At 43.9% G+C, this 16,544-nt stretch overlaps 1 protein-coding gene across 2 annotated transcripts in view; it reads left to right on the top strand.

Moving 5' to 3' along the window:
• ZNF652 (zinc finger protein 652) overlaps positions 1-16,544 on the top strand; it is a 38,237-nt gene that overhangs the window by 13,996 nt on the left and 7,697 nt on the right. For both annotated transcript variants that reach the window (XM_081884063.1, XM_081884062.1), the window contains exons 2-3: positions 6,893-8,015; positions 15,814-15,961. In XM_081884063.1, the coding sequence (XP_081740189.1) occupies positions 7,113-8,015; positions 15,814-15,961 (1,051 nt within the window). In that variant the 5' untranslated portion in view covers positions 6,893-7,112. The remainder of the gene's footprint in view (positions 1-6,892; positions 8,016-15,813; positions 15,962-16,544) is intronic.

Here is a 16,544-nt window from a genome sequence, read left to right as displayed (position 1 = left end):
CTGTAGAACATTCAAATGCATTAGGGGGAATATATTAAAACCAGTTTTTTAAATGATTGTATCACTTTGAGCTATTTCATGTGTTAGATCTGTAATTCATTCTTTAAAAATATTTTGATGCGTGACTGGAAATGAATTTGTAAAACGGTGGAACTGGGTTTGGTTTGATGTGACATGAGCTTAGCTTACATAGATTCTTCATCTTATATTTTCCATGAGGTATACACAACTTGACTGCAAAAAGAATGGAAAGGAGACCATACTGATGAGCAGTACCTGGGTGATGACTTGGTCCTATCTGCCCATCTCATCCAGTTTTGCCTCATCTTCTGTTTTCTTTGTTGCCTTTATCTTGCCTTTCACTGTTCCTTGTTCTCTATTCTCTTATCTTAGGAGTCTGACTCTTTCTGCTTGACTTCTGCTATTACTTTCTTCAAGGAACAGGGGGAGTGGTATTCTTGTGACAGTGGCTGCTATTGTACCAGTTCTTACCATTGTCTGAGACCTCAGTGCCCCTTTATTTGCATACATTGTTTTTCTAGGCATGCAAGGAGTTGATAGTTGGGAACTGGTGCAATGGCTGACAATTGTTACAATCATTTTCCCTTTTCTTCGAAAGCAGAGTACTGTACTGTTTTAATTCCTTTCTGCAGTTCTCAGAGTGAAGGGTACTTGGGGAGCTTCCAAATGAAAGGGTGGTGGTTCCCCAAACACCTTTTATTACCTTCCCTGCCACTTAACCTCAACTTGGATTTGCTCCTGCCCATCAGATGGCAGGGAATGTGTATGGAAATGTGGCCAAATATGTGGAAGAAGCAGCTATTTTGGGGTAAGTGAGAGCCCCAATAACTTTCGCAGCTGACTTTCCTAGAGACTTATTTCTGGCTTCTAGCCCCTGCTTTCCCCCCTCTCATCTGTCAGGCACCTCCTCTATACCTTTCCATCAGGCCCTTGCCTCCTTTCTGTTTTACCCTATTCAGGTGTAACTGTTCCTTGTAGCTACATTAGCAATGCCTCCTTAAAATGTGCGTTGAAATACAGTGGTACCTTGGTTCTCAAATTTAATCTGTTCCGGGAGTCCATTCCAAAACCAAGGCGTGCTTTCCCATAGAAAGTAATGCAAAACGGATTAATCTGTTCCAGGCTGTTGAAAAACTACCCCTAAAACACTTCTCCCCACCCCCCAATCAGCGCAATCTTTTGATCTCGATCTCTCGTCAAAGCAGCTGGGCTGTAGAGCGCTGCCGGGACACTTCTCCTCACCTCCCCAATCAGTGTAATCTCTCTAGAAACAGAAGCACAACACTAAAAACAAAAGCTCAGGACACATTTGACTTCCAAAAAAAATTTGAGAACCAGAACTGCCGGGACACTTCTCCTCACCTCCCCAATCAGTGTAATCTCTCTAGAAACAGAAGCACAACACTAAAAACAAAAGCTCAGGACACATTTGACTTCCAAAAAAAATTTGAGAACCAGAACGTTCACTTCTGGGTTTGCTACATTTGGGTTCTAACTTGTTCGTGAACTATGCTGTTCGAGAACCAAAGTACCACTGTATAGCTGAGAGAGACTGCATCTGGGTGAGGAGAGACTGCATCTGCATGAGTGAATGTTGGTCTCAGCTTCCTTTCCCAGTGCTTCAACTTCTTTTAAGTCTCTGCTTCCTACAGGTTCATCACTTTCCCCCCCTGAAATATATCCTAGGTCAGGAGTGGGGAACCTCTAGTCTGCAGATCAAAAGTTGCCTTTCAGGTCTCTCTGTCTAGCCCTTGGGACTCCACTTAGGCCTAGCCATACTCCTCACCATCCATGAGTGTTTCTGGTCCTTTCCACCACTAGCATGTAGTTCCATAAGATTGCTCACAATGTGATATTGGCACTGAAAATAATCTGCACCCAGTCCTAGGCATTTCAAACACACCCACACCCACACACCCCTCATGGTTCTAATTGCAACTTTTAGTTGTTGAACCTTCAGGGTTTTGGATAAGCAAACGAAGCATGTTCTGTTGACTAGTGGCATCACAACCTCCCTTCTTTTTGCCTTAAAAGATTGTTTCTTACTTGTATTCTGCAGGAAGTATTTGGAGTTCAGCAGACATTCACCCAAGCACAAACAGGTTCTCCAAATGCTGTAGTGCAGACAACAGAAAAATAATTACAGAAGATGCGGCACTATTTAAGGTGTCATCTGTTTTATGCTTATCTTCACAACAGTCATGTGAAATAAACAGTTGTTCAAGTTTTTCTTGTGAGAGACCGTGGACCAAAGTAGGCACAGTGTTAAATTCATGTTCACAGTTAATGTATCTGTATTTTTTGTTAAATAGTAGTGATGTGTGTATATTCAGGGTCAGCTGCTATTGCACATCAGAAACCTGGGAGAGGCCATTTTCATTGGGAACTTAATGTGAAGGGAAAGTTGTATCCTGCAGTCCTGATCTCTCCCTCCTTAGTCCTCTCCCTACAGCTCCTTGTGTGGCTGTTATTGAACCCTAAAGCAACCCAGATATGTTAAATGTGATCACAGGATGTTCTTGGTGGTCATATGCTAGTTGTGGAGTACTTTCCCCAGAGAGATTTGTCTGGCACCTATATTATTGTCCACTGGGCACCAGGCTAAGACTTTTGTTTATTTTCCCAAGCTTTTTAGATTCATTTTGAATCCTTTTAATCCTCCTTTACTGTTTTACGCTACTTTTATGATTTTGTGACTTTTTGCTGATTGTACTGTGTTAGAAACTGAGGTATGAAAGTTAGGAGCTAAATGGCATCTTAAACCTAGGTTATGGGTGTCACAACGGAATGTTGAGGCACACTTTTTTAATAATAAGAATACAAAGTTGGGAAATGAATGAACTGCCTCTAAAATGGTATGTTCAATTTTCACATGGTCTGGTCCTCATCTGAAGACTGCAAAAAAAAAAAGCCATGCTTTCCCTGCCCTCCCCTCAAAACACCGCCTTTCTGTGAGGCCAGCTTCCTGACGCTGCAGTGATTTCTTGAAAGTCAAGCAAGCAGGAATTTCTCCTCCCATGCCGTCAGCAGCAGCAGTTTTAATCTGAAATCTTAGTCGCAGGACTGTGCCCAGAGCTCAGAAATTGCTTGAGCTAATGAAATTCCCAGTGGCAAAATGCACCTAGAACAATGGGAGTTTCGAACGCTGTTATTGTATGTTTGTATTTCTCTTTTCAGTTGTTTTGTTCTTTTCTGTAAGCCATCCTGGAATATAATTGAAAGGTGGTATAAAAATGTTTTATTTTTATATAGTTGGAACAGGGTAAAGAGAATGTTGAAAATGTAACAGTTGACTTTAGGAATTTGTTTGCTGTTAGATCCATTCAGCAGTCCTCCTCTTTCCCCCTCCCCCTACCCCAGTCTAATGCTGCAGTTTTAGGGCAACAGGCAGTCGCTTGATTGTCTTGCTAAACCAGTTTCTTTAGGGGGGGGGGAATCACAAATGGAAACTGCTGGTAGAACATAGTTTCTAGACCATGGGTAGGCAAACGAAGGCCTGCGGGCCAGATCCGGCCCAATCGCCTTCTAAATCCAGCCCGTGGACAGTACTGTAATCAGCGTGTTTTTACATGAGTAGAATGTGTTCTTTTATTTAAAATTCATCTCTGGGTTATTTGTGGGGCATAGGAATTCGTTCAGTTTCCCCCACAAAGTCTGAGGAACAGTGGACCGGTCCCCTGCTGAAAAAGTTTGCTGACCCCTGACATAATGTATGCCTATGCTATTTGCATAATTAATCTATGGGGTTTTATTTGGACACACAAAGTACATGCAACTATGAAGCTGCATGGAAACTGACCTAGAAGGGAGCAATTGATCACAGTATCTTGTAGTACGGTTTGCTGTTAAAAGGCAAAAACCTAAACTGTTTGTACATTTACATGCTGTCAAGAAAGTTACTTGATATGTAAGAGTCTTTTTAATGTTTCAGCTTTTGAAGGGAAGGCATGGCAGTAGCAAACTGGAGCCTATTTTTCCTTTTTTTTTTTTGGTGCGCACTGGCCAGAACACCACCCCACCCCACCCCCCGGCAGGTGGACAATTCTTTTTTATTGGTTCTGCCATTTGAGTTCTTGCTTTGCTGTGCTTCCCTGCAGCATGGAAAAAGTGACTGCACCTAAAAGACACTGTAGGAGGCATGTCCTTAGGGACTAAATGTATTCTGAAAACTATGTAGCAAGTGTGCACCTTCGACGTTTGAAATAGTTATGTAACTGCTGAAAGCAGATCAGTCCAACATGTGTCTGGTATATATGCCTTATTCCACAGTTATAAATCCACTGTCTTAGACACCTTGCTGCACAAAAAACTACTACTTTTCATCAAACCCAGGCAAGACACCCTAGTTCTAGAATACATGTGTGTCATCAGTGGTGGATTAAATACAGATGTAAGAATTTAAATAAATTCAGATAAGATAGCTGATGATAACTCAGTAGACTGGTTGAAGAAATGCCTTTTTTGAATAGGGTCAACTTTGCTGTAAAAACCAAGTTTGTAACTTACGTTTGTTGCTGGACTCAGTGTTGTTCTTTAATTCCTAGCTGTTGGCTATGACCTGGAGTGCCTTGTATCGGCTTTGGCTGATATACTGACTATGCCTGTTGCTGGAAAATAGAAACCTGACCATGGTTATCCATACATTGGTTGCCTCCAAGAATAGAGTATTGTGTTCTACATGGAGCTGCCTTTGACAATGACTTGAAAACTTCTAGTGCAGAATGCAGAAGCCTCTATGTGTGGTCTGATATTGACCCGTTTTGAAGTATCCATTCATTCCAGGTTCAGTTCAGAAGAGCTTATTTTTGCTGTTAAAGCCCTAAACAGATTGGTCCTAACTATCTTAGGAAATGTGTTCCAGCATGAGCTGACTCCACAGCAGGGTTTCTTCCATAGCAGCCTTGATGCTGTGCAGCTCACTCCCAAGAGATGTTGTACAATTACCTCCCTGTTGGCTTTTCAAAGGCAGGCAAAACTGTTGGCCTTTGAAAACTGACTGCTCCCCCCCCCCCGACACTGTTTTCCTGCCCTTGGTTGTTTCTGAGTTTTTGATTGTTTGATTTTATAGTGTTTGGTTGTTGTTTTAAGAAAAACAAAACAGAAAAACCCCTATAAGCAACATTGTTGATTTTTATAAGTGGGAGTCTTAGTTGTTTTGGGGGAACTTTGGAAAGGTAGCATAAAATCTTTTAAATAAGAAAATCCAAATAGTGAAGCCTGAATAAATTGTGTAAATCAAGGAAGTGTGTGTACAATTTATCTGTCCTCCTAGCAGAATAGGAAAGGAGCTATATAGTGCACATGACAGCCCAGACACTGAGGTCCAGATCCGAGGGTCTTCTGGCGGTTCCCTCACTGTGAGAAGTGAAGCTACAGGCAACCAGGCAGAGGGCCTTCTTGGTAGTGGCACCTGCCCTGTGAAATGCCCTCCCATCAGATGTCAAGGAAATAAGCAACTATCTGACTTTTAGAAGACATCTGAAGGCAGCCCTGTTTTAGGGAAGTTTTTAATGTTCGATGTTTTATCGCTTTTTTATTATCATTAATATTCTGTTGGGAGCTGCACAGAGTGGCTGGGGAAACCCAGCTAGATGGGCGGGGTATAGATGATGATTATGATGAAATACTCCACCCCTGAAATTCCTATCCTCTCTGGCTTCTGAGTTAGACTGTACCTCAGTGGTTGAGCACATGTTCTGCGTGCAAAAGGCCCCAGGTTCATTTCCTGGCATCTCTAGTAAAGAGGATTGAGTGGAGAAGACCTGTGTCCAAGACTGCTTGGAGCTGCTGCTAGTCAGAGTAGACAGTATTGTGCTATAGACAGGTAACCACTCCTGATGTGAACTAGGAACACGAGAAGCTTTTTCACTAGGCACTTTCCATGAGTTTTTAAGATGCATGTCACAGCTGTAGGGTCTAGAACAGGGGTTGGCAAAGTTATTGTGCCTTGGGCCAGTTTATAGTTCCGCAGATGCTGCAGTGGGCGAGAGTGTGCACGCACGAATGCCCAAACGCTATTTCCAGTGCGGAGGAGGCATGCGCAGCTTCCCATTGGCTGCAGGAGCTTCCAGCAGCCAATGGGAAGCTGCCCAGCTTTGCAGAAGGCAGTGCACGGGAGCTGACCGAGTGGGCGGTGGGGGTCCATGGGCCGCTTATGGCCCATGGACCTTAGGTTGCCGACCCTTGGTCTAGAATCATCTAAAAAAATAAAAGCCAAGGACAGGGAATGCCAAGTTCCATGCTACCTTACAATCTATGTCTTTTGAATGTGTACCTGCAGACACATAGGAACCATACAACTTAATTGGTTACCTGGGGGGCTCATAATTTGTTTCTGGCAAAACTGATGGGTGGGTGGACTAGTGCGTGCAAGAGTTTTCAATTGTGTGTGAATAAATGTGTGATTATTATTATTTTTAATTAAATTTGAGAAGTATTTTACTGTACCAATTGAATGAAGTTTTAATTGTGCAGCACATTAATTCTGTTGTAGTGTTGAACATAAGAATAGGGAAGTATGTTAATAATGATGTTAAATGGACGAATGCCAGTGCTGGTGACTGACCTTGGATAAACTATTTTTTGTTATGTGCCATCTTTCAATTAGATGAGGCCATTTATTTGGAACTGTGTTTCAGGACCTTCCTCTGCTCTGAGGATCAGATGAAAGCTGCATATTTTCCAGCAGTAGAATTAATTCCCCACCCCAACCCCCAGCAATAAGATGAATAAGCCATTATTAATAAGAATGTTTAACAACTTGTGTGGCAAATCCTGTACTCTGTTTAGGTTAGGCAGCCAATGATTTCACAGGGATAAGTTCTTTTAGTTATGTTTAAGCCACTGACTTAATTTTCTCCTTCTTTTCTAGACAAGATGTTCAGCTGTTGAGCGGCAGCTTTCTTCCTGTGAACTGCTGCCGATTTCCTCGTGCTGTAAAGCCAGAGTTCCATGACCTGCACGGGGTGCTTTGGTGCTCTGCTTCCCCAAGGCAGTCATGTGTTAGTTCTCTCCGACAATTCATCTTGCTCCAGAGGAGTTACTTCCTTGGTATTCTGGAATACAAGGTGCTCAATGAATCGGGAGCCCCCATGAATGAAACAGCCAGCTCTTGCCAGCAGATGGCTAAAAACTGCAGCACACATGTAGCAGGGATGGCGCAAGAGGACAGAGCTCAAGTGCCACCCACTTTCTACCATGGTGCCAGCCAGGAACTTGATTTGTCCACCAAAGTCTACAAAAGGGAGTCTGGGAGTCCTTACTCCGTATTGGTGGACCCAAAAGCAAGTAAACCACATCTCCATGAAAGAGAGGAACAGCCATATTTCAAGGAGGACAGAACAGTAGGAGAGGTCCGAGCCGTGAAAGAAGACAGGGAGAACTCTGACGACTTGCAGGAGGACGAGGAGGAAGATGAAGTGACTTACAAAAGGGAGCAGATAATAGTAGAGGTAAACCTTAACAACCAAACATTAAATGTTTCAAAAGGGGAGAAGGGGGTCCCCTCCCAATCCAAAGAAACTGCTGTTCTTAAGACCAGCAGTGAGGAAGAGGAGGGTGACAGTGGGGAGGAAGAGGCCACTGAAGACAGTAATGATGAGGAGGAGAATGAGAGGCAGAAGAAAAAAGAGCAAAGAGAGGAGAAAGATAGTGTTGCACAAAGGAGGACAAGGAGAGCTGCATCTGCTGCAGCCGCCACAACTTCCCCTACTTCCAGAACTACAAGGGGCCGTAGAAAGAGCGTTGAGCCCCCCAAGCGTAAGAAGAAAGCTGCAAAGGAGCCCAAGGCACCTGTGCAGAAATCAAAGTGTGAAGAAAAGGAGACTTTGACCTGTGAGAAGTGCCCCAGGGTGTTTAACACACGCTGGTATCTGGAGAAGCACATGAACGTCACTCACAGGCGCATGCAGATCTGCGACAAGTGTGGGAAGAAATTTGTTCTAGAAAGTGAGCTCTCCCTCCACCAGCAAACAGACTGTGAAAAAAACATTCAGGTAGGTTCTCTTGCCTGCTTGCAAGATTTCCCTGCCTTCTGCTGTCCCCTGGACACTTCGAAAGGGGGGAAATCCTTTGAGGAGAACAAGGTCCCATGCCTTTCTGCTTCTGTCGGCATTTCCTGTTGCGCACCTAAGGAAACTAACCTGTATGAATGTGGGGTGGGAAAGGGAGGGAGTAAGAAGTGGCTCTGAGGGTTTTTCTACACAACATTACAGGTGAGGTGAAATATAAGGTGCTTGAAAATAGAGCTTAATGCACTCTGTGCTGGTTAGTATGAGCAGAAGTTTATCTCCAACAATCATGAACACGAAGCTGAGTTTGCTGTGCTCTAGGCAATTCAGGTTCTAAGGACAGGCTGAATGTAAAACTTGTATTTATTTATTTTAGTAATTCTGCTTGTAGTATGTGTGGTGTCACATGCTTTGATAAGGAAGGAGGGAAAACTTGAATTGATGGGCAGGCAAATACAAGGATGGATCCAGATGCTGTTTCATGCAAGACTATTTTCCTACCTTGAAAGTATTTCCATGTAGGAAAGCTGTAAACACTAATGTGTAACAAATGGACAGAAGTCTGAGTATACTAGATGGCTTATTGCAACTTATTGCTTATGTCTGCTTGTGAAATAGACATTTGTACACACATTAAAGAACTATGTATGGAATGATCTTGTGTGAAACTGTTCTAGGTGCCACAAGGGGGAGAGAGACTGCTGCTACCACAAAGAGATGAAGTAGGGATTATGAAGCTGTAGGTTTTATGAAGAGTCCTATAGAAACTGCATACAATCACCACAAATCCTGTTCTGGGTTCTCTCCTCATCACAAACTTTATTTATTCAGAGTCCTTGCATTTTATTTTATTTAGAAAATCCTATAGACCGCTTAATCAAAAATAAATCCTACACGGTGTACATAATAAAACAATTATCAACAATACAAATAAAAGCAACAAAACTTTTATAAAACATTACCTAATTAAATTATATGTCTGGGTAGACCTACTAAATTAAAAATAGTTCCCAGGCATCTAAAGTAATACAGCATTGGTGTCTGCTATATTTACTTCAATGGAAGTAAAACTGCCTTGACATCCAGATTCTGTGTAGCACAAGTACTTATGAAGAAACCCTCAAAGCACACCGTCTTAGGATGCTTGCTTACATTCTCAGCCTTGAATTTTCTCCATCTCTGAAAACCAAGGCCATCAAATTCTTAAAGGGCGGATACAGATAAATTGGTTTCTTTGCTAGGATGAGAACAAAAGCAGGGACAAACATGTGAATCGTTGGATCATGCTAGTGGGATGACTTGGTTACATTAGATAATGTTAAAGAGCATGTTAAAGGGGGTATTAAAAATACAAAAGCAACCCTGCTACATCAGACCAAATGATCCTGTTTGTATTGAATCTCCTTTTAGTAAGTTTCATTGGATGCCCTTGAATTTTAGTACTATATGAGAGAGAGAGAGAGAGAGAGAGAGAGAGAGAGAGAGAGAGAGAGAGAGAGACTGACTAACTGACTTTTCTGTCTGTTTTTCTCTACACTGCATAATTTTATAAACTTTTCTGAAACTGCCCCTTATTCACCTTTTTTACTTAACAAATAAGTCTCACGTGTAGCTACGGCAGGACAAAGCCTCCTTTCTCACCTTACATAATTTGTGTCTGTTGGTGAAGGTGGGGAAGAGAATATCAGGGACTTCCAAGTGAAGAGGGAAAGTGCTTTGCTTTCAGGTAAAGACTTTCCTGCTTACATAAAATGGGGACAATTTTAGTGTTTCCTTGAGTACTTTTAAAAAACCAAGTTGCAGCTCAAAGCTTTGTTGATAAATAATCAGCGTTACAGCTTTGAAAAATGAACTGTATGGCAAAGAAGTGAGAAGGGAACCATAAAGCTGATCTCTCAGCCCAGGAACAATAGCAGCATAACTTTTTAAGTACCGTATTTTTCGCACCATAGGACGCACTTTTTCCCCTCCAAAAATGAAGGGGAAATGTGTGTGCGTCCTATGGTGCGAATGCAGGCTTTCGCTGAAGCCTGGAGAGTGAGAGGGGTCGGTGCGCACCGACCCCTCACGCTCTCCAGGCTTCGCGGACCTCTTCGCAAGGAGCGGGAGCACTCCGGCTCCTTGCGGAGAGTTGCCAGCATGCCGAAGCCTGCGCGCGCTGAGCTCAGCGCGCCCAGGCTTCGCGGACCTCTCCGCAAGGAGCCGGAGCGCTCCGGCTCCTTGCGGAGAGTTGCCAGCATGGCGAAGCCTGCGCGCGCTGAGCTCAGCGCGCCCAGGCTTCGCGGACCTCTCCGCAAGGAGCCGGAGCGCTCCGGCTCCTTGCGGAGAGTTGCCAGCATGGCGAAGCCTGCGCGCGCTGAGCTCAGCGCGCCCAGGCTTCGCGGACCTCTCCGCAAGGAGCCGGAGCGCTCCGGCTCCTTGCGGAGAGTTGCCAGCATGGCGAAGCCTGCGCGCGCTGAGCTCAGCGCGCCCAGGCTTCGCGGACCTCTCCGCAAGGAGCCGGAGCGCTCCGGCTCCTTGTGGAGAGTTGCCAGCATGGCAAAGCCTGCGCGCGCTGAGCTCAGCGCGCCCAGGCTTCGCGGACCTCTCCGCAAGGAGCCGGAGCGCTCCGGCTCCTTGCGGAGAGTTGCCAGCATGGCGAAGCCTGCGCGCGCTGAGCTCAGCGCGCCCAGGCTTCGCGGACCTCTCCGCAAGGAGCCGGAGCGGTCCGGCTCCTTGCGGAGAGTTGCCAGCATGCCGAAGCCTGCGCGTGCTGAGCTCAGCGCACCCAGGCTTCGCGGACCTCTCCACAAGCAGCGGGAGTGCTCCCACGGCTTGCAGCTCGAGCTTCCCCCGCCCCAGCCCCGCGCCTGGGGGGGGGAAATAATTTTTTTCCCTTTATTTCCCCCCAAAAAAATGGGTGCGCCCTATGGTCCGGTGCGCCCTATGGTGCGAAAAATACGGTATATAAAAGGAAAAACTACTCCAGGCATCTCATAGCCAGAAGCAGTGAATTCCTTCTCTCTCTCTCTCTCTCTCTCTCTCTCTCTCTCTCTCTCCCCCCCCCCCAACAAAAAAAAAATGTGTCACCCAAAATGTTTGCCCTCCAAACTCGCTCATTCTCCTAAGGTGCCCCACAACCCTCCATAAACATGCCAAAAACATGGTTGTGAATTTGTTCCCATGGCCTGGTTTGCACTGTTAAACTATTATTTAAATTTGACAGTACATGTTGCTGAAATTGTGGTTGTAGTGTTCATCTCCTACTTTTGGCTTAGCCTTATGTCTTGTGTATGGTTGTCTGGAACTGCACCAGCCGTTTGACTTCACCCCCAAAGGCACACGCCTTCATTGTCTCCCAAGGCAGACAACGCCAACCATCAGGCCTGTTGATCAGTGATGCTCTTTGCAAGCCCTTTGTGGCGCATTAATAATAATAATAATAATAATAATAATAATAATAATAATAATACTACCCTGCACATCTGGCTGGGTTTCCCCAGCCACAAAATATTAAAATACAATACAGCGGTACCTCGGGTTAAATACTTAATCCATTCCGGAGGTCTGTTCTTAACCTGAAACTGTTCTTAACCTAAAGCACCACCTAAATGGGGCCTCCTGCTGCCACCATGCCACCGGAGCACGATTTCTGTTCTCATCCTGAAGCAAAGTTCTTAACCCAGGGTACTATTTCTGGGTTAGCGGAGTCTGTACCCTGAAGTGTATGTAACCTGAAGCGTATGTAACCGAGGTACAACTGTAGTCTGTCAAACATTAAAAGCTTCCCTAAACAGGGCTGCCTTCAGATGTCTTCTAAAAGTTTGGTAGTTGTTTTTCTCTTTGACATCTGGTGGGAGGGTGTTCCACAGGGCGGGTGCCACTACCGAGAAGGCCCACTGCCTGGTTCCCTGTAACTTGGCTTCTCACAGCAAGGGAACCACCAGAAGGCCCTCGGCACTGGACCTCAGTGTCCGGGCAGAACGATGGGGATGAAGACGCTCCTTCAGGTATACTGGGCCGAGGCTGTTAGGGCTTTAAATGTCAGCACCAACACTTTGAATTGTGCCCGGAAACGTACTGGGAGCCAATGTAGGTCTTTCAAGTCCGATGTTATGTGGTCTCGGCAGCCACTCCCAGTCACCAGTCTAGCTGCCGCTTTCTGGATTAGTTGTAGTTTCTGGGTCACCTTCAAAGGTAGCCCCACATAGAGTGCATTTCAGTAGTCCAAGCAATAGATAACTAGAGCATGCACCACTCTGGCGAGACAGTCCTCAGGCAGATAGGGTCTCAGCCTGCATTCCAGATGGAGCTGGTAAACAGCTGCCCTGGACACAGAATTGACCTGCACCTCCATGGACAGCTGCGAGTCCAAAATGACACCCAGGCTGCATTGAACTCCTGGTGACCATCACCTGATGGCACTGTGATGTTGTACAAACAGCCCTGCCCACCCATCAACTTTGGCCCACAAGGATTTGACCCATGTTCCCCACCCCTGGTTTTGAAGTGACATGTGGATCAGGCAACTGACAGACAGACAGAAGCTGCCTCATTCTGAGCCAGATCATTGATTTGTCTAACCCAGTATTGTGTTGGGAGTGGCTCTCCCAATATTTCAGACAAGAATCTCCCATGCCTATTGGAGATATCAGATATTAAACGTGGGACCTTTTCAATGCAAAGCATGTGCCCTCATATTGCTGTTTAAATCTGAAGGTAAATTGTCACAAAGAAGACAGTCAAACAACTGTCATTGCCCATTTGACAAAAGTTTTCATTACCATTTATCCTTATTACATTGGCTTGCTAATGTGGAGCAATTAAACCAGCAATCCTGATGGTTAAGTCCTGTTGAATTTGGGCTTATGAGTAAATCTGAATCAAATAGGTCTGTAAATGTAGTCGTTAACTATTTGAAGTTACTCGTAAACTCATCAACATATTTCCAGTTACGTATCTGAAGAAGTGTGCATGCACACGAAAGCTCATACCAAGAACTTGTTACCATAAAGAACTAACTTAGTTGGTCTTTAAGGTGCTACTGGAAGGAATTTTTTTTGTTTCATCAACATATTTTAGGCTTAGGCTTCTAGAATGGGGTTGCCAACCTTTTTGAACCAGTGGAAGTGTTTCAATTTTTGAGAGAGTGCTAAGGGCACCAATCGCAAAATGGCTGTCATGGGGACATGTTTCATAACAAAAAATGGATGTCACTAGACTTGGCATAATACAAAATAGCTGTCGTGGGGAATGGCGTAACATAAAATTAGCCAGACAACCATACACATACATTCAAATGTTGTTGCTGTTTTAAGAACAGTACCAGGAAAAATATACAAGATGGCCACATCACGCTCACTCGTTTCACAGAAATCACTTAGAAGATTCCTGCACATTTTGCCCCATAACCTCCTTTCTAGGGGGGCTAGTGACTTGCTTTAAAAAGGGGGGGGGAGCTGAGAATCTGGGCTACTAGCCTAGGGTGAACCCTGTGCTGGATCTTGAAGTGATTGTATAAATCTAAAACCTTCTGGATAAAAGCATTCAGTATATTGATGCGTATTTTGAATTTGCTCAAGCTGTTTAATTTTATTTTAATGGGATAAATGTCCAAAGGGTATCAGTGCCTCTTAATCTGGTGCCTGTGTAAATAGTCATTGCATCAGGTCTTGCATTGCAGGAATACTGTATCAGATTTGATGAGTCAAAGCATAGGCTGTTTCCAAGAACTGGGCAGAGTTTTTGGGCAGTCTTATCTGCAGTAGAGCAGATTGAACTCCGACAAGAAACTTCTGGGGTTGCAGGGCCTGTAAATGGTGGGGTTGGTGTCAGAAACTATTACCCTAAGCAGTCCAGGAATGAATATGTAAATGGGATCCTTGTCGGAGCAAATGTTTGATGAATGAGTTGGCAGAACTTTGCGCTAGCAACTGCTAGCTCTCTTCCTTAGGGTTCCTGTACTCAGAAGCCAGCTATTCTGATTGTGTTAACATTTATCATCTGTAGCAAACGACTAAGGGAACTAATAGGCAAATCTTCCGAAGCTCCTATTATGGGCCGCCTTTTAAGCTATTGCCTGTTTGGGTGGTGACATACCTGCATCTGGTGGCTAAGAAGTGGAAAACTTGCAGAGCTGTCATTCCTCAGACACTGGAGCTAAGTACCACGGCTAAAGAACTGGATCTTGCTTTGGATCAGGGTAACCTCATGTGTTCAATAGATTTGTAATTGCTGTATTCCAAGTGCTTGATATTATTGCTGGGATCCGGTTGTTTTCATTCATCCCTCCAAGAAGTCCTCTGCTATTCCAGGTTCCAGTTTTTGTACCTGGGTATGATTTTGGTACACGGAAGCACAGAAGCTGCTGCTGCTTCACTTCACTAGTTCCATCTCCTCATTCTGCTACTACTGTCTCAGCTAGGACAGTCCTCCTGCCATGTTCAATTGGAACTGGAATCCAGTTAACTTCTGTCTCCATATCTATCTCCCTGAATCCTACAAGTAAATTAGAGAAGAGTCACAACCTGAAGCCCCTAAGGTGGACTGTGGAATGGGCTAAGTAGTTCGAAGGATGCCAAGGGTTGAGTTTGAAACCTTCAAAGTTCTTTAAAGTGTTAGGAGAAAGTATTAAGTATTTCTGTTTAAAATGCTGTTTAACTTTTATCAACTGCCTTTGTTGATACATTTAGCATAATTTATACAGGGCGCGGGGCAAAATCCAGCTTTTCTTGGTATAGAATTTCAGTTTTTAAGCTCACAGTACACACAGCCATGTGCATAACTGGGTCATTGGGGGTTGTGTTAAGGTTTGTGCCGATATACATTCCTAGCTCATAATCATGTTGTCTAGTACTTGATGTAAATTGTGCTACAGGGTGTTTTATATGCTGTGTTGATCCAATTTTTACTTTTCTAAGCCATTTTGGAGTTGTGTTTGGAGAAAATGGAGACATTAGTTATTAAAACAACAAAAAATATTTTGACTACTAATTCATAAATTCAAATTTGTCTCCCTTTGCAACCAAGGGTAATTACTTCCAACTTACATTAACTTGTTTAGATGTGATGAATTTGTCATAAATCCCTGGTAGAAGGAAAACATTTGGATGTTGTGTTCTACTCCTTCCTTCCAGTCTCAGTTACTGTCCAAACTCTCGCGATTCCTAGAATCTGGATAAGAAAGGCAAATATGCTTCACTTTAGATTTACTCTGTTTGCGTAATATAGGGCATTCTAGACTTCACAAGTTCCAGTCACTGTGTACAAATGAAAACCTGCTATTTATCTGAGTTAGAATATCACTGTCTTTAAACCAGCTAAAATAAATGAAAAAATTGTCCAGTAGCACCTTAGAGACCAACTAAGTTTGTTCTGGGTATAAGCTTTCATGTGCATGCATACTTCTAAACCAGCTAGTACAAGTTATATATTAGCCTCTGAATAGGGTTTGTAATAGTGTAATCCTAATCTTTCTTTCCCATCCACACCAATCTTGGATTGGTTTTACTCCCATCACAGCCACCAGGTTTTTAATCTAGATGTAGCTGCTGTTCTGAAGCAGCAGGTGGCGATGTAAGTCCAAGAACAACCCACTCATTCTTTAATCAGACATTTAGCTTTTGAGCTCTGTTGGCGCAGCAGAATTACAGTGAAGTGGGTGGCATTTCAGCAGTTGCCACAAAATAATGTATCAGGGGTTGTGGTTTCCTTCCCTCTTTCACTGCATTTCGGTTACAGCTGGCTTGTCCCATCTGAAATGAGCTCTGTGTGAATTGCACTTCTTTGTCCCGTCCATCCTCAGTGTGTTTCCTGTAATAAATCGTTCAAGAAGCTATGGTCCCTCCATGAGCATATCAAGATTGTCCATGGGTATGCAGAGAAAAAGTTCTCCTGTGAGATATGCGAGAAGAAGTTCTACACAATGGCTCACGTGCGAAAGCACATGGTTGGTGAGTTTTTGCTGCCCATATTGTGGTTCCTTATCTCTCTGCTGCTTGTTTCCGAGAACGTTCAAAGTACTTTCCTTATACTGTTGCCAGTGCCTCCTGGGTTATAAATAGACAAATGATCTGTCTATGTCTCCTCTCCAGTACTGTAACCTTATTCATTCTCATCAGCCGTTGCCATCTCTATTTGCAGCTGAGGCCAAAATGTGGAGGGAAATGCCCTTATCAACAGAATGTCCACATGGGGAAAAACACTGTAGAGTTCGAAGGAACCCTGAGGGTCATCTAGTCCAACCCCCTGCAATGCAGGAATATGCAGCTGTCCCTTATGGGGATTGAACCAGCAAGCTTGGCATTGCTAGCACCATGCTGTAACCAGCTGAGCTGTTGGTGAGATCAGTGCTGTTACCTGCACCAGCAAAGCTACCTTTTCTCTGAAATTCAAATTCTGTTCTTGTGTTTTGCAAAATTTATATACCATTCGATGGTGAAAACAACAGAGCTGTCAACAGAACAAAAACCAAACATTCAGATTCTCGATTAAAAGAAACAAAAACAATTTCAAACATAATTACTAAAATCATAA

Source organism: Podarcis melisellensis (genome assembly GCF_964234715.1).
Source record: "Podarcis melisellensis genome assembly, chromosome: 13".
Taxonomy (NCBI): Eukaryota; Metazoa; Chordata; class Lepidosauria; order Squamata; family Lacertidae; genus Podarcis; species Podarcis melisellensis.
Note: the sequence above shows the minus strand (reverse complement) of the source record. Positions and strands in the feature narration are given on the sequence as shown.